Raw genomic sequence first — 19,523 nt, 5'->3', positions numbered from 1 at the left:
TTACCCCAATTTTTTTCAAGATGTTAAAGACATGTTTAAAAAAACCCAATTTTGTCACCATATTCAGCTAAACATTGCTCAAAATGTTGTGCATTTATTTTCAAAAAATATTTTGAAAAAAATGAAAAAATATTCATTAGATGTTGATGTGCTCTATAAATTGGTGCAAAAAAATTTGAACTATTGTTTGCATTTTAAATCAAGAACAAATTGGGGATAGGGGAGTATTAAGAAGTTTTGTTTTATCAGTGCCAAGTGAAAGAATACATCTTAGTGTTAAGTATCAGGAAATCTCAAATTCAGGTATGAACTAACGTGACTCCCCTTACCCAGTCCTTAATTGCACAATTATAATGTAGGTGGTCTGTAAATGATTTCAAAATGTTACCTACAAATTCTGTCAAAACTTGTTTCTGCTTGTACAATGCAGAATCTCCTGTTGAATTGTTTTTCTTGAATGTCTTGTAAAATCTTGAAATCAGGGCAATTTTAAACCAATTAATGTATGTTTATAATTTTTATATAAACAACAAAAGCTATTGGTCGCAATTTGTATATTCAGCTCAATATAAGCTGTGATTCAGGAGATGTACTTAAAAAATTATGTTTTGAAAATCGAATGAATAAAAAATTCACATGTATTTAAATCCTGTAAATTTTCTTGATTATAAATATATGTTAAGTTTAATGCTGTTGTAAAAAAATACCTTAAGTCTAATTAAAGCCATAATGTATGATTTCCATCAACTTTCTGTTGTGATAAGGTAAAGTGATTAAGTGAACCCGACTGGCTATTTTGGCTGTTTAACTTGTAATTCTATGGGGAACAACATTTGGGACATTTGTAAACATTACAAATATGCCAAAAAATCAGGTTTGAAAAAAATTCACCAATTTCATATTACAAGATCATACATTATGGCTTAACTAATTTTTGGATATGGTCTTAGGGCTAATATATATGTTTTTGCATGCATTTTTCTGTTGCGGCAATACATCTTTCTCCATTGCAAGTTCCAGGTCTCTGCTGCAAATATTCCACTCAAAGGATTAGCGTTGTGTGGGCTTCTACCCAACATTTGTTGTTACAACAATTTACAACAATTTTTTACCGCTGTGGATAAAATGATACTCTCAAATCATAACTGCATTTAACAATGGCAAAAATGCATGCAAAACGCCACACTATTTACTGTTCTGAACATATCTTTTATAGTACCAGGGGCGGTTAATAGTCAACAGCTAAGGAATTTTTAAAGAATGTAATATCGGACATACAGATACCAAAGTTTTGTATTGTGTCCCACCGTCCCAGTAGCTTGACCTGCTGTGGTTGAAAGTAACAAGATCAAAAGAATTTGGGTGTGTTTGTTATGTACATGATGCAATATGCAACTCATAAAAGTGCCCAAACTAAATGTGAAGTGTTCTTAAAATGTTTAGTGGTTGTGGTGTAGTTATTTAGTGAATGAAAGCCATGTCTAATTGAAACTGTTGCTAACTTATTTGTTTGTATCAGATTTACGCTTTGTTTGGGTATCTTGGTAAAACATGGCCTTTTCTCTCTTTTTGATTTTTTTGTTATAAATTTTTTCTTTCCCCATTTGGTTAAAATTGGGTTATTTGTATCAACCTTACCTCATAATAATGTCATAATCTCATTTTAGAGGTTTGAATTTTTAAGGACTGCTCCACTAGAGATAACTGAACAGGTCTTTGTAATGATGTACAACTAATGGAGTAGTAAGTTCAAAGGTCACAATAAATTCATTAACCTGTCAGCTAGTTAGCTCCTTTCTATTGTGTGTTGTAGTATGTGCCAAATGTTTAATGTTTTGACATGTCTATGTATAATATCCTATTTATTTTCTGTTTATAGTCTTTCTGCTGTTAATATAATGTGCAATAGGTTCTTTACGATGCTAAAATAAATAGACTTGCTGATTAATGACAGTTTTGAAACGGAAAAAGACAGTTTTGAAACTTTCGATTTTCATACTTTATTTTCAAAATCATTGATATACATCTCTATAGAGACACCATTAAGAGAAATATATATATATATGTAATTTCTTTGGTTAAATATTTTCAAGTGTAGAATTGTGATTAAGTGTTAGCTTTAAGCCATCTCTAAGACAGATTACCTCAAAGAGTGGTTTCAGACAGGTTTTGACAAAAATGAGCTTTTAATCGTTGCTTGACGGCGAAACTGATAAAATTGCATTATAGTTTGCTTATTCCCAACGAAAAAAGCCACTGTTTTTCATGTATTGATCCTCTACAGTGAGGACGGCTCTATTTACGCTTGTCAAGCCAGAGCCATACATTGGAATGACTTGCACAAAGTAGGTAGGATTAGTGACCTCTTATAGGTTGAATTCCCAGTCTGCCTAATCATGAAACTCCTGTGACCAAGTGGTTAAGGCGCTGGTCTCATAAACCAGAGGTCCTGGGTTCACTTCCCAGGCGGGATCATTTTTCCTATTTCCTCCTTTAATCATTGCTCAATGGCAAAACTGATAAAATTGCATTATAGTTTAAACATTATTTATTTACTATGCTGTATAATATTAACAACTCTTTTTGTAAAAACATATATAACATCAATACTTAATCTTTATTTGAGATAGCAACAAGATCTTTTTTTCTGATAAGATAAATAAGAATTTAATACTTTATTTTAAGTAAGAACATAATAACAATGGGTTTTAGGGATAATAGGTTTTTATAATAGTATGTGGCATGCATCTGTTGATCTGTGGCTGCATATTTTTTTATTTTTTTTATGTCATCATATTAGTGAAAAGGAGTACATACATCTTTATGAAAATTAAGTAACATTCCATTGATGGTTGAGTACCTGTTTCTAGAATGCATCCAAAGTATGATTGGCTTAGCTGTCATTAATCAGTAATTCAGTTACATGGGTATCATGTTGTTTTTTTTCTTTCAAAATGGTTAATCCCAGATAACTCAACAAATCATCCTATATCTGTGAAGTGGCTTATATGAAGTGCCAAACACAGACAGACAGTGCACATAATGTGATAATGTTGTCCTCATCATTTGGCACAGGACAAAAGTGACGGTTTATAGGTATTTGGGATTCATCACTATGAGAAGAAAAATGATCGGATATGAAGAGTTCAGGTGAAAAATAAAACAATATTTATTATTTTTTCTCAATTTAAGATAAGGCAAATATAACTGGTGATATATAAAGAAAGTAATATGAAAATATGCGCTACTTTTGCTAATACTTTGAAAAAAATGACCTTGAAATTTTAAAGTAGGATGTCGATTTTAAGCTACCATTATAAGGTAGATGTTGGTGGTCGTAACTCAAAAGATTGAAAATGTTGTTTATTGGCTTTTGCATCCAGCGTTCGAAATAGGGCCGGTCAGCCGGCCATTGGCCTGTAACTTTTTGGCCTGGCCGGTAACTTTTCTGACTGGCATCTAGTTGCCGGCCCGGCTGGCCGGTAACTTTTTAAGGTCAAGCCCGGCTGGCCTGTAACTTTTTGAGGCATATTTCGAACACTGTTTGCATCTGAACTCTTCATATTAAAATGACAAAGGAATTTGTTACCCAAGTGTGGTTAGACTTATATTCATTGCAATCACTATGTAGGCTCAATATTACACAAAATTCCGATTTGATAAATCTATAAAAAAAGATCTTTGGTTTAGATTCATGAAACTGGATTTGATATGACACTTGGGTTGCCTATCCCTGTGAATGTCTTTGAAATAACCTCTGATTAACAATGCAATGTAATTTTAATCATTAAATAATAATAAATTCAGCTGATTTTGTGATGAACATTGCTACTTGTGAGTATGTTGATTGGCTTGCACACTATGTACTTTAAAAAATGCTGTAATTTGGTAAACCAATCAGATTAGCTATAGGCTGCATATATGGATTACTACATGTATTATCAATTATTTAAAAAGCTTATCCATTGCAATAGATAACTTGATAACGGATAGCAAATCCAGATTAAGATCAGTTTTTAATGCTTGGTGGAAGTACTCAGGACATCGTTGAGATAGTTTGTGCATTTGTGCCACACATTTGCCGTCGTAAGCTTCCATCGCTGGTTGTAAATGTGAGAGGTCGTTATCACTTAGCCATTGCTGTACCTGATCCTTGTTCCAAGCCTGACAGGAAACAGTAATGGTATTAGCCTGGGTTGGTCTAGGTTCACGGCTCACGGTGGGTTTATTATCATCAGACTCCTTTGAGGTATCTTCAGGTTGATTTGCCACAGGGATGTCAACCGCTATAATACAAACAATTGAATAGTATTACTATTACAAACTCGAACTGGATTTTAATTACTAGCATCAACTTTAAAGACTTTATATCAAAAGTACAGTGGGTTTGAATAATCTTGTGCTCTATATTTACTACTGTGAAGTATGTACACTTATCATACCACTAAGGGAAACATCAAAGAACACCGCTAACCTGATATATTTTCGTATCTAGTCAGTGAGTGCGTATTTTACGCTTCAGTGGGAGCGTATTTTCGCATAAGCCCGATCTGGCGTGTCGGCGAGGTATGCAGCGTATAAAGGCGATTTGCGTAAACCGGTAGCGTAAAATGCATGCAATCTGTAATACGCGGAACAGTCATCTATTTTTTGTAATGTTTTTCCTATTTAGCAGCAATTAAAATGTTTAAAAACGTAATTATTTCAATATTTAGAATGACTTAGTGGTATGATAAATTCTTTATTAGTTTCATCGTCGGTATGGTATGGGAAATTATAAATGCGCTCAGTGTCATACTGGGTTCAGCCTTGGCTTCACCCAGTATGACACTTCAGCACGATAATTTCCACTATACCTCCGCTTCACCTAATAACTAATAATATCCCACTTCACTTCACTTGAAATTTCCTTTTAGTCTTTCTTAACAGAATCAATCTTAATGTTGAAGAAAACATCTTATGTGAACCAGTCATGGGGTCAGAGATGTTCATTTTGTATAAATTACAGGGCAACAAATGCAATATAATATTATTGCATCAATCAGATGCCAATAGTTGCATTACTCCAATCAGGACTCACCTACACATTTATGAATTCCTGAACCACAACATGAATAGTAGTATGTAGTTTATAAGAAAATATTTGATAAAGGATATGAATTCTGCTATAAAACATATTTAAATATATATTTGGACAAAATAACACCCTGTACCAGTAATGCAACAATGGCCTATTCCAGTTGAAATCCATACATGCCCTGTGAAAGACATGCCCTGTGAAAGACATGACCTGAATCTGTCAAACAAGGGGTGGGGTAGATTTCAAATAAGAGGTTACCCCATTTGAAATACACACTCCCTGTGTGGAAGATTAAGGTCATGTCTCACATGGGGATGTATACATTGGAATAGATCAATGAAATGGACACTAACCTGCACCAATCCTTGCATTCTCACCCAGTTCTTTCATAATTTGTGGCAATTGTTTCTGAAGAGTTGTCTGGTCTTCGATTTTATAGTAGAGAAGCATACCCACCAAGGCGCCTAACCAACCATCAGGATCATAGGCGTCTTCCACCAACAATGGCACGATTGGTTTCTTCATCTTGTATGCATAACTTGCCTCTGTAAAATCAGAGTAAAGCACATAATGAGAGAATAAGGAGAAGGAAAAGTTGGTTACAAAGGTGATGGGAGCTGCTGTGGTCTAACATTTATTAACTGACCAAACTCAACAAATTGGAGCTCTAGAGCAGAGTAGTTTGACCACTTATTCTAGCAACAAAAAGAGACTGATACACAGGGGTACATGTCACCTCCATGCAAGTGGTATTGTCAAATAACCGAATAAATCAACTTGCTACCAACAAGGATAAAGAAGTAAACACCCCACCCACACACCCCCACACATACACAAAAAAGGACTCGCCATGCCTGTGTATCAAATAGTCAACATTTTCCCACAGACCTGTCATGTTGTCAGATGAAACACATAAACTGAGAGTAGAAACTAGACGTACCTGTTCTACAGTTATTGCTTTCCTTGTATTTATGAGACATTGCAACAAGAACCACTGCTGCTTTCTCCACTGCATTTGCCATAGCCATCAAGATGTTTCCTTCTGCAGAAATAATACATAATTATACAACAGAACTCACTTAACACTTAAGATTTTGAAAACACAATCGATCAAAGAAGTTGAAAAGATATCAGCTTGAAAAAACATTTGAGAACAATAATCTAAACAATTGAAAAATTACATGTGAAGAATGGAAATTCGATCCAACAGATTGAATTTCAATCTGAAAAGATAGACATAGATTTAAAGGTCAATATATACACGGCTCCCTTTTAATATGTGTAATTCAGGAACAATCCTTGAGTAATTTAAGCTGCAAAGTGTTTCGGCAAAATGTTGAACGAATATTGCATTTCTTTGAACTGCTTGCCTATGTATTTGCTCGCAGTGTATCGTTACGACTTTGACGAATGTCGCAATTGTTTTTATTTCCGATTTCATTGTTCCCTTCAAATTTGATTTTGACATTTTGTCTTATAACTCCTGAACAACTGCAAGTAGGTAGGTCAAACTATACGTTTTTACTAATCCTTAAGACTTGTATGATCTCTAACAATTTGGTATGCATTTAAACAACATTTGAGCAGTTTTAAATTTTGACCCTTGTATAAAATTTGACCTTGGAAAAATTGTCCAGGGGTGACAATTCTACACCCCTCTCCATAATATCATTTTGTACCATCAATGAAGAAAAACACACACTGGCAAAACTATCTATCTAACATGATAAAACAATGGTTTGCAGCTGGATTATTTTTGAAAAATGAGAAACCAGTTTAATTTGAAAAACCGGGTTTTCGATTTGAAAAACCAAGTTTTTTCATGAATCTAACTTTTCGCGTTTCTCGATTTAAAAAAAAGGCTGTGCATGTACTTGCCAGTTAAGCATCTATGTGTAACTTTTATGAAGTTTGTGCCCGAAAACTTTATAGCTGTTGCAGTTACTCGGTTCATCAGATGTAGGCTATCACAATTTCATTCATTTTTATAATTCGTTCATATCATGATATTGAAGTGAAGATATGGAAAAAAATCTTACTTTATAGCCTATTATAGCAGAGAAAGGGAAGAGTAAGAGCGAGAGAGAAGGGAGATAAAGAGGGGGGAGGAACGGAGAGGGAGGGCGAATATGGCGAAGGAAAGAGAAAACAGGAATGAGAAGAGAAGAGATTGTTCAAAGCATAACGGTATCACTGCCAAAATTCCTTACCCATTTTGTCCACATCCATCCAGACATTGTAACCAGCTTGTTGTAGAGCATTTTTGACTTTTATCATTAGTTGTTGCGAATCCCATTGGTAACTTATCATAATATGAGGCTGCTCTTGGGTTTTTCTTGTTCCCTCTTCACGAGTTTCCTCTTTAGTATGTGATGGTTGCTTTGGCGCAGCTGCTGACAGAGTCGCTATCGGTTTGGGGTCTTCTTTAGCAGCCCTGACTCCTGGTTTCCGGACGGCGTCATCTTTGGTCGATGGTTCGTTTTGCTGTGCAACGTCTTCGATTTTAACTGCACCTTCGTAGATTTCCCACAATGCACCACAGCAAGCATTACGTAAAGCAGCGTTTTTACAGGCTTTGAAATCGTATAGAGCTGAAAAACACATTAATGGTCATGAAATTTACTTGGAGATTGATTTCGTTAAGTTCAAAAATGCTGAATGTATCAGCTTTCAAGAATGTACATTATACGAACTTTCGATTGACTACGCAAAAGAAAATATCGCTATCACTCAAGTTTTTTTTTCCTTTTTTTCTTTTTACTTTCCCCAACTTCAAAATGTGTGAACTTCGAAATGTGTACATGCTCGTATGTATAGTTCTCATAAAATGAAATCCAGGAAAATAATCTCAAAAATCTCCCAATGGTTCTTAATTTTCTTTCGAGAATTTTTTCCAATGTCCAAATTATTCCCAAAGTGAAACGACAACATGACACAAGTTTAACCACCGTCATTCTGCTAAAAAAAACCTCAAATTTTGCCAGGAGGCCTGCAAGGAAAGAAAATGTCAAATGTTTGAGGCTATATTACTCTCGATTCAGTCGATTGGCGCCGTTGTATTCAGGCCAGTCGTTGTTCAAACCATCTAGATGTTTCTTATTGGGTTTATGTACAAACTGTTACAAGATATGCCTGGCCTGAAATAGTTCCTGAAACGATATAGACCTATATACATTACAACATAATGCTGTAGGATACAATTAGTACTGATGGATAACAAAATGAAGAGGCCTGCCTTTTATGTTGGAGCCAGATATATCGGTCAGTTTGTCCCAAGGGGTTTGTTTCTATTCCATCAAGTCAATTACAAGATTTCAATTTGCAGTAATTATGATTTAAAAGCAAAATAAGCAGACGAGAACGGGATCACGGTCTTAGCCACAACGAAACACGCATTGGTCAATAAAATGAATTGTAGCTTATTTATATTATTTATTTGTGACGTGTCATGTCAAAATCAGACACTTTTGGGCAGGTTATAAATTTTGAGGTTTTTACATATCTTAAATATAGAGATATTTTGCTCCATAACGCCATTTTCCCCAATGAAATCAGATATTCCTAAGCGAAGATAATGAGTTCGTAAGTTATGGTAATATAAAATTGGAAATTGAGATATCGGCCTTTAAAAATATTATTGACAATGTTGAGAGTAGGAATTACCTTGAAAAATGTCTCAAAAATACAAGATGCCAGTTATATTCCGGTCTGAAACTACCAGACAATATTTTTAACATTAATAACATCGCAAATTCGCAACAAACCCAAATTGTGAAAAAATCACCCCGGGCAGATTTTTGGCTATTTTTCCATTTACGATCCTGCCCAAAAGTGTCTGTTTTTGACATGACACGTCACATTTGTCATTGGGCATATTTCTTCCTCTTCTTATGTCCATAGCTGTGTTGGGTAGACAATGTTATCTGACCTCTTTCAGCGATAGCTTTTATAATAACTTCTACCGCAGGCGTTTTAATGACTCTCATGTTTTCACAATATCTGTGTTTTAACCCATTGTTACTTAACGTTAAAGTCGTTGTTATGATTTTATAATATGGCAACTGTACTTACCATCAACAACGTCACGATCTTTCTTCAAAGTTGCCCTGTTACTATCAATGAATGCGAATTTCCATATCGCTGTCGCCGCTAACACTTGTTCCTCTTCCGAGAAAGCCTTCTTTTCTGCCCTTTTCAGCATCCTTAAGATAAGTGGAAGAGCTCCTTGCTCCAACACCTTAACCTTGTTATGATCACTAGCCATCAGATGAATCAAGCCTTCCAGTAAGCCTGCTGCAGTGAACCCACCTGCCCTGTGTATCCGGCTATGTAGGGCTGCTTTGAGGCGAAAGATGAGGAAGTTGACGCACCCATCTGTTCCTGTGGTTGCTAGTTTATCGCTTTCCGTCTCATCTACAACATATGCTAGGATGACAAGGCTAGTGGTTTTAATTATCACCTGTGAGGAAAAAGAATATCGTCATGACTTGTGATTTGTGAAATAGAATAAGAATTGGTGAGGGTAGTTAGACCTGCTAAATTCACGGATTTCCATAAGAGGCACCACTAAGAGGTTTGGGAATTTATAGAAAACTGTGGGACTCTAGCTGAACCATGCATATATACATTCCGGGCACGTATACTTGAGAATGTAAAAGTGGTAGGCAGGGTACTACTTGTTTGTTGCTTGTTTGTATTAACAAATTGTAACTGCCAAAAAACGTTACAAACCGATAACCTACCTCTGAAGTCTTTAGAAATGCCGTTAACAAGGGGACAAGATCCAGCTTTTTATACAATGTTCGAAGATCGTTGCAGTGACGAATGTTATTATATAAAAGCTCTAATATCAATGTACATTCCCGTAGGTTGTTCTTGTCCAATGTCTCCAATGGAAGAGGAATCTTACGTAATTCGTCGATGAAGAATGGCAATGTGTTTTCATTCTGTAGCTCTGTGCACAGACGAAGGCTTCCTGCGGTAAATTGACCAAAGGACGTCAGCAGAAGACAGAGGTTAGTTGCGGCTTGTTCCTTAGATTTGGCGTCGGAAGAACTACTCTCGGTAGTCTCTTTTAAAGCTTTGTAAATAGTGAGCAGTAACGGACTATAGCCGATCTCTACCAGGTGTTCTCCCAGGGCTGCTTGCAAATGTGTATTGGCACCTATATCGCGTATAGTCTGGAAAAGGGGAGTAGGAAACATAATATTACCAATAGGCCTACGTTAAAAACATTTTTTTAAAGCAGTCTTAGGTAAAATAAAAAGATGTACAGTACCGTTCTTAAGATATAGGCATAAAGGTCAAATGTCAAATTATGGCCTCCATCGTAGTCCACAGGGTCAATCAAAATCAAAAATGCTCCGATTTTGATCAAAGTAGTCTCAAATTGTTCCGCTTGGAACAACAAAGAATAGTTTGCGATATCTCCGGATTTTGTTACCTGGGTATTAAACAGCACACAATAGGTCAAGTTTAAGGGGGTACTACACCCCTCGATAAATGTGTGTCTATTTTTGCATTTTTCTCCAAAACTAATAACACAGTGGTAACAAAAGTTATGTATATTTTAGGGGCAAGAAATCCAATTACTACACTGGAATTTCAGTGACCCAAGACAAGCGGTTCATTATTTATGATAATGGCAGAAGCGTTTACGTTCGCGACTCCTACCAGTTTTGCTAAGCAACTCAGCCAGTTTTGCTAAGCAACTCAGCCAGTTTTGCTAAGCAACTCTGCTAATTCTGCCACCACCTTACACCACCACTGTATTGTGTACTGCTAATCAGCTGCAATGCCTCGAGACTGCAACAGACGTCAGTGTCATCAACACGGGCCTTTCTCAAGGCCGGAATTGACAGTATTGTCTGCCAACGTCGAGGGGCTCTCTAGGGTGAAAGAAGAGCTCATCACCAACATATGCAAGGAAACTGATTGTGACGTCCTATGTCTCCAAGAGACTCACCGCGGAAAGGCAACACCCGACCCAAGATCAGTGGAATGAAGCTTGCCGTAGAAAGACCACACGAGAAATACGGTAGTGCAGTGTTCGTCAAGGAAAGCACAATCATTGAGTCTACTTCCAAGACAGATGAGAACAACATAGAAATCCTGACCATAGAACTCAGTGGAATCATCATATCCTCCGTTTATAAACCACCTGGCTCTCCGTTCGACTTCAAGGATCCAATGGGGAATATCCAGACTAAAACAAGGATAATCATTGGAGACTTCAACAGCCATAGCACGGTATGGGGCTATGATAAAACCGATGAGGATGGCGAAATGGTAGAGGAATGGATAGATCAACAACAGCTAAGCCTTATCCACGACCCTAAACAGCCTAAGTCATTCAACAGTAGCCGATGGAAACGTGGATACAACCCCGACCTGGCCTTTGCTAGTAACAGAGTTACTCAACTGTGTCACAAGATGGTGATGGATCCCATCCCCCGCACTCAGCACCGACCAATCGGTCTACAGATCAGAGCAGCCGTAAGCCCAGCCTCAGTACCATTCCGTAGAAGATTCAACTACCAAAAGGCAAACTGGGAAGGTTTCTCTAGTGACTTAGATGCAGCAGTCTCCAACATAGAAGCATCACCTGAGAACTACGATCTCTTTGTGAAAACCATCAAAGAAAACGCCAGGAAGAACATCCCTAGAGGCTGCCGTACCAGCTACATCTCTGGACTCACTTCGGAAACAGCCGACCTATATGAAGAGTATAAAGCCATGTTCGAATCGGACCCTTTTGATGAAGCCACTACTGCCACAGGGGAAAGGTTGATGTCAGCTATTGGAGAACAACAACGTCAGTCATGGCAAAACCTGATTGAATCAACAGACATGACCAATAACAGCAAGAAGGCATGGACTCTCATCCGGAAACTGAGCAACGATCCAAGAGAAGCTGAACAACACTACAACACCACCGCTAACCAGGTAGCCCACCAACTCCTCCTGAATGGGAAAACAACCACAAAACATCCGAAGGTTCAAGTGGATTGGAACAAATATAATGAAGACCAAGGTTTCACCAACCCCTTCTCAATGGATGAGCTGGAAGAGGGAATCACCAGCCTGAAGAATGGAAAAGCATGCGGACTGGATGATGTCTCTGTTGAACAGATGAAACACTTTGGACCGCGTACAAAGGAATGGCTCCTTCAGTTCTTCAATGAATGCATGCGCAGCCACAAAATCCCGAAGATCTGGCGACGGACACGAGTGATAGCACTCCTGAAACCAGGAAAGGACCCATCAGAGGCAAAGAGCTTCAGACCAATATCTCTGCTATGCCATAGCTACAAGCTGTTTGAGCGGCTCATCCTGAACCGCCTTGCGTCACATGTAGATGGTCTACTGATCCCTGAACAAGCTGGCTTCCGCCCAGGGAAATCAACAACCAGTCAGCTGCTAAACCTCACCCAACACATTGAGGATGGATTTGAGAGAGGGCAGATCACAGGTGCTGTTTTCGTCGACCTTTCTGCAGCTTATGACACCGTCAACCATCGCCGGCTACTCGCCAAAGTGCTTGAGATGACTAAGGATGTTCACCTCACCAGGCTTCTACAAACCCTGCTCCAGAACAGAAGGTTCTTTGTTGAACTAGGAGGAAGCGAAGCCGATGGCGCAGACAACGAAACGGACTCCCCCAAGGAAGTGTCCTAGCTCCTCTGCTATACAACATCTATACTAACGACCAGCCAGTTGACAGCCAACCCAAGCGGTTTATATATGCAGATGACTTGTGCGTAACCAGCCAGAGTACCAGCTTTGAGGTGATCGAAGACACTCTGACAGATACACTGACTGGACTAGGAGAGTACTACGACGAGAATCAACTGCGCGCAAACCCAGGGAAGACCCAGGTCTGTGCCTTCCACCTTATCAACAAGGAAGCCAAGCGACAGTTGAACATCACCTGGTCTGGTACCAAGCTCCCTTTCTGCCCTAACCCAGTGTACCTGGGGTCACACTAGATCGATGCCTATCCTACAAGGCCCACGTGGAGAAGACCAAGGCCAAGGTCAGCACACGCAACAACATCTTGCGCAAACTTGCCAACACCAGATGGGGTGCTAGCCCAGATACCATCAGATCAACAGCACTGGCTTTGAGTTTCTCCACCGCGGAATACGCATGCCCTGCTTGGGAGAGATCATCACATGCTAGGAAACTGGACTCTGCACTCAACGCAAGCTGCCGCTCCATCACAGGATGTCTAAGGCCTACCAACATGGACAAGGTCTACCTCTTGGCAGGTATCGCACCACCTGACATCCGGAGAGCCGTGGCAAGCAAAGAGGAACGCCGTAAACAGACCACGGACGTAAGACACCCCTCTGCAACCACACACCACCAACCAGACGGCTGAAGTCAAGGAAAAGCTTCATCACAAGCACCCTCCCTCTGCAAACAACATCATCAGAGGCTCGCACCCAGATGTGGAAAGAAAGGCTTTCATCTGAAGTAGTCACCACTGAGATGGGGATTCAACCCACAGAATCACTACCTCCAGGAGCAAACGAAGTCTGGGCAAACTGGAGATGCCTTAACCGCCTCCGAACCGGTGTTGGACGTTGCAAGGATACCCTTCACAAATGGGGATACATCAGTGGCCCGACCATGTGTGATTGTGGACAAGAGCCACAGACGATGCAACATCTGCTGGAATGCCCGCTTTTGGAAGATCCTGTGACGACAGACGATCTGGCGCAATTTTCTCAACGGGCACAAAAGTGTGTTTCTCAGTGGATAAGTACAGTTTGATGTAAGGACACGAAAGAAGAAGAAGATTTATGATAAGAAATAAGGTACCGCTAGGATGTACCTCGTTTCCTATCATATGTATTGAACCGCTTGTCTTGAGTCACTGGAATTTCAGTGTAGTAATTGGATTCATTGCCCCAATAATATACATAACCTTTGTTACCAGTGGGTTATTATTTTTTGAAAAAAAAGCAAAAATAGTCACGAATTTACCACATGGGTGTAGTATCCCCTTAACACAATTCAATTTGACTTTTTTGTCATCTTACCCAGGTAACAAAACACAGGAGATATGGCAAACTATATTTATGTTTTTCCAAGCGGAATAATTTAAGACCACTTTGATCAAACTCGGACCATTTTGATTTTGTTCACACCTGTGGACAATGAAGGGGACTAAATTTTGACATTTGACCTTTATGCATAGAGCTCAAGAACTGAACATCGGAGATAGGTCAGATATACTTTTTCTAAATCCTATTGAGAAAAATATAATTAGATGGTTTTTGTTTTTGTTTTTTGTTTTTTATATCCATACTCTCCCAATTTTGAAATTTGAGCCCTAATTTGCAAATTAGTATTGTCTGTCTATTTTCTTTTTTGTCCTCTTTGGATGTTGTTCAGGAAAGTGTTCAGAGTCACTCATTAGCTCTCATTACAACAAGTTGCCATAGACCGAGTGACAAACTCTAATGACCTGTGACATCATCACCCAATTTACATCTCGCCGTCCACAGCCAATACAATTGGAGCACCACTGGCCTCGTGCCGGGGCCTCGTGGCATATCATTTATACACAAATGCGCTAGAAAAGGATTTAATAGTGTATTTAATACCATGCAAAATAACCACTTTCCTTGCACCATAATGTATCGGGAACCATTTGTTATGCTATAAATAGCCTTCCCAATTTTACGTGTTGAAGGCTTCACTCTCCATACCTCAGTAAACATCAAAGAGAAGCTACCTCTGTTTTCCATGTCAATAAATGACACGGAATTTATTATAGCGCACTTGTGTATAATATTTGTGTATAACATTTTGCAATAACATTTGGCAACATTTTAAAAATGTTTTTTTTTTCAAAACCTTTATATAACACAACATTTATTGTTATTAAAATATTTTGACCAAAACCACATAAACGTTTTAACCGATATTGGTACTGGCTATCCTACCTTTAAAGCATCTGTACTCTCCGTTGTTGTGTAACATTGGCATGATAGTAAATGTTCCACTGCTCCATTCAATTCTGGCTTTAACGCATCGGGCTTTAAATTCCAGTCTAGTTTCTTGGTCGCCATTTCGATGTAACGTTGGTCGACGTTTTATTCCGGTTTGAGACTATAAGTAATAAAATAATATTTAAATAAAAAAGAAATTTAAAAAAACAAACACAAAACAAAACAAAACAAAACAAACAAACAAAAGAACAAAAAACAAAATTATGTAATAACAATATAAAAATTGTAAGAAAATCTGTGTTGTTTTGCACCTACCCAAACGTACCGTTAAAGTACCCGCACACACACAAACACCTGACCTCTGTGTTGTATGGTCTGTCTAGCTGCCTACCCTACTTCAAAGCTCTTCAAATAATCTACAAAAACGCAAACATTTTGTGCATTTGGTGCCATTCATTATTACAGCGTTCTTATTATAGCGTATTGTGGTTGAATTGAGCTTGCTATAAAATCGGTCACTGATCACTGAAATTAGTCTATAAGAAATTTAATTAAATCTAATAAAAGCTTCACATTATTTATTTTGTAATTATTCATTACCTTGGTATGCAGCAATCTTTTCAATGTATATAGCTGGTATAGTAAATCAGTGGTGCAAACTGTATCTTAATCTGACATACATCCCGCATATGTATGCTATTATTGAGTCATAGTACTAGTACAGTGCTAAGTAAAGTGGTTAATATTCGGTCACTTCCGGTTACATAGGATGTATAGGGTGAGACAATAATGTTTAAGCCTCGATCTAGCTTGCATAAGCTTGGCGGGCTGAGAGGCGCCGACTGGTAATATAGGCCGGGAATACAGGCTCTTAAAGGGCTCTGGTACATGATAATGCACACGTTTGTGGGACATGGCAGATGAGAGCCCATCAGACATTATCGAATTGTGTTCTGAATACGAGGAATGTTCTCAAATAATTTTGATTTTGTGAAATTAGTAATATACACATTTTATGATGTCAAGTTATTAAAAATTGATATTTTTGTTATTTTTCATATTTAATAGTCCTCGAAGCAAGGACTTCAATATTTGGATACTAGGCCTACTTCAATATTTGCCACACGTACTAAGCATGCTAAGTGATGGCTAACAATGTGTTTTAATATGTAACTTCATGTTACATATTCAGTGATTACGTGAAAAACAGGCTATCAAATTAAATTATTAAAACTATCAATGCTGAATTATCCAATTATCTATTCTAATTTAAGTGATTTAGTACACCTTTCCCCCGGGCCTCTGCCTCCCAAATAGATAAAACATTTAATTGATTTAGTACACCTTTCCCCCGGGCCTCTGCCTCCCAAATAGATAAAACATTTAATTGATTTATACACCTTTTCCCCGGGCCTCTGCCTCCCAAATAGATAAAAACTCCTGTGCCAGACCATTAATTAATTTACAAATAACATCGCAATAAGTAGTCTAAAACATTCCATTTCCAAAAATCTATACTTTCATATATATATCCTAATTGTCTTTGTTGCTTTAAAATTAAATTAGAGATATTTAAGTGTCGTTTAATTGATTGCGGAAGTGTTTCACTGATGACGGATTATACCCTTAGAGTTCCATAAAAAGCACTTGAAAATGATCCACGTTTATTAAATATAGCCTACTTGGTTTTCAGCATTAAAATTGTATTTAAAGTATAAAAGTGGATTATACTCTTCGAGTTCCACAAAACACACATGAAAATAAAATGATTTAACTAAATAAACTTGATTTTTCAGCATTAAATTTGAGTATTAAATCATTCATAATAATAATAATAATAATAATAATAATAATAATAATAATAATAATAATAATAATAATAATAATAATAATAATAATAGTGGTGTAATAATAATAATAATAATAATAGTAGTAGTAGTAGTAGTAGTAGTAGTAGTAGTAGTAGTAGTAGTAGTAGTAGTAGTAGTAGTAGTAGTAGTAGTAGTAGTAGTAGTAGTAGTAGTAGTAGTAGTAGTAGTAGTAGTAGTAATAGTAGTAGTAGTAGTAGTAGTAATAATGAAACTGCGGCGACACCTTGGTAGAATGTTACAGAACATGTTTTTTTTTATTTATTAATACATTGGTCAAAATCAACAATACCAATGAGCCTGAGCTTCAGCTCCTTTTATTAAAATACCTTACTTGTTTTAACATACACAATCAGAAACAATGGCGCAAGACCGTACAAGGAAACTAATACTATTTGCGTTTGGACACACAGACTGTCAAAAGGCATATATTGCTCGGACAACATCATATCATTGGCAAGCTAATATTATGAAGACAGTGAAAATGACTCCCTTTTTGAGAAAATAAGTCGTTTAGTTGATATTCCACAAAAACCAACTGTAAGCGGTGAGTTCCTTCGAACGAGACAGATTAAACCTAGAAACTACTGTGGTGTCATGAAATGAAGTGTGCCAGCTTTGAGAGAATGGACTGTCTCAATGCACAGAACGTATACTGTTTTTGTTATCAGAAAAAACTCTGAATCAAGTATTACAAATTTAATGGTTTTTACACATATGGATAAAATCAGGCCGCTTCTTTATTATATATTAGTAAATTGTGATATTACAATTCATACATGTATATCAACTCGATGAGAAATATTTGGACTAATAAATAAAAAAAAATATTTTTGATCAATGTTACCGAAGGCTTAGAACTTGAGTGTGACATATCAGTATTGTATTTATTATGCAAATCAAATAAACAATTTCAATGGCCCGGGAGCTAACCATTTGTTGTCCATTCCCAATTTCTCATGATGAAGGTCGCGCATTTATACATGTATGAACATCAAAAGAGCTCTAGGGCTCATGTGTTATGTACTGCTCGTGTCCTCTTCATTTACTGTACGTCATCAGTCCGCTGCCTTGGAAATCAATTTCGCTTTGAACGGGGGGAGGGCCCGTACGAGCCAGCATTTTACCAACACAATTTCTCTTTTTTCATGAGATATGCCCTTTAACATCACTGCGCAGTACATCTCCTGCTGTTTCGCCGTTCAGCCTGTTTATTGATCAATCAATCAAGCTACGCTAAAAGGGGGGTTTGTGCTGGAAATACACGCTTGCTCTGAATCTAAAAGGTCTGGCATCTGAAAAGCCCTTCTAGTTATGCCTACACTGAAAAGTTCGAAAGGCTGTCAAGATAAAAGAAAATAAAAACTACTTAATATTACATACAAAAATAATAATATTGCAACATGAGTGACTTCAGTGACTCGACTGGACAATCCATCTTGGAACTCGATGCTTGACCTTCCATTAGCTCCATATCACAAACTCAATGGTTTCCAACTCCTACTATGGCCCCCACTGACAGAGTGTATGCAGACGAACTCCCTGACAGCGTACACTCTCCACCTGGTATAAACTCTCAATGTTCCTCACAGAGTGCAACCGACGACACTTTTCCGACAGCGTGCACCCTCCTCTCCGATAAACACTCTTACTCCACACAGAATGCAATCGACGAACCCCCCCTGATCGTGCATTCTCCCTCTTGATAACTCCCCTTCCAAAAACTCTCCTTGGCTCATGGCAGAATGCAACCGACAAATCCCTCTGACAGCACACTCATAGAAATTGTTCGTTGGCATTACTCAGTAAGTTGATGTAAGTCGTTGCGTCAACTTTCCGAGTAATGCCAACGCGTACAATTTTGAGTAACGCTGACTCGATATCATTATGTTGGTCGCACTCATTTGCACTTACTTTATTGAGTTGTTACAACTCAGAAAATGAAACTAGGTTAGCATAATTTTCTAGGGGTGTGCTATAGTATACAAAATTTTGCACTGATTACAAAAATAAATATTTGAATACTGCTAATTGTGCAGAAAATGATCAAATTACGTGAATTAAGTAACAAAGTACCAAATTGGAATAACTCAAAACAATAAGTACCAGTAACTTAATATGAACGAGTTACATCAACTTACATGTTGAGTTACAATAACTCAACTAATTGGTTCTTTGAACCTTGTTTATTTTTCCAAGTTCCCTGAACTTGAATTCAGAAGTTGGCATTGCTTAAAAAGTTGACGCAACGACTTACATCAACTTTTTAAGTAATGCCAACAAAGTTGATTAGTTGACGGAACTTTTGAGCTTTTTCAGCATTTTTAAAGTTCGGATAACTAAAATGAATTTTGTTTTGGCAACTTTTACACTATTTTTGAGTTGTCCAAACTTACTCCTTTTGAATTGTGCCAACAAGGCGAACAAGTCATTTCTATGAGTGCATGCATTCTCCTACTGCTGACTCTCCTTTTGATAACTCTCCTTTCGACAACTCTCCTCTCTCGTTTTGTTTTGTCCTTATAATAGGACTGCCCAGCACAAATACACTCAAGGTCACTATTAAGCATCACATTTTTGTAATGTTGCAATATGAACATCAGATATACGAAA

The 19,523-nt window shown here is 37.6% G+C and overlaps 1 protein-coding gene across 2 annotated transcripts; it reads right to left on the bottom strand.

The window, feature by feature from the left end:
- Positions 1-1,914: 1,914 nt before the first annotated feature.
- Positions 1,915-15,754, bottom strand: LOC140155977 (uncharacterized). 2 transcript variants are annotated; one of them, XM_072179017.1, is made up of 8 exons: positions 15,643-15,754; positions 15,037-15,202; positions 9,823-10,260; positions 9,152-9,539; positions 7,291-7,671; positions 6,021-6,122; positions 5,434-5,625; positions 1,915-4,286 (listed from the first exon to the last, which is right to left on the bottom strand). In XM_072179017.1, the coding sequence occupies exons 2-8, from the start codon at positions 15,160-15,162 to the stop codon at positions 3,946-3,948; spliced, it is 1,968 nt and encodes a 655-aa protein (XP_072035118.1). In that variant the 5' UTR covers positions 15,163-15,202; positions 15,643-15,754; the 3' UTR covers positions 1,915-3,945. The 2 variants fall into 2 exon arrangements, with proteins under 2 accessions (XP_072035118.1, XP_072035119.1); XM_072179018.1 differs by lacking the exon at positions 15,643-15,754 and adding an exon at positions 15,358-15,482.
- Positions 15,755-19,523: the final 3,769 nt, after the last annotated feature.

Source organism: Amphiura filiformis, chromosome 6 (genome assembly GCF_039555335.1).
Source record: "Amphiura filiformis chromosome 6, Afil_fr2py, whole genome shotgun sequence".
NCBI classification, from domain to species: domain Eukaryota; kingdom Metazoa; phylum Echinodermata; class Ophiuroidea; order Amphilepidida; family Amphiuridae; genus Amphiura; species Amphiura filiformis.
Note: the sequence above shows the minus strand (reverse complement) of the source record. Positions and strands in the feature narration are given on the sequence as shown.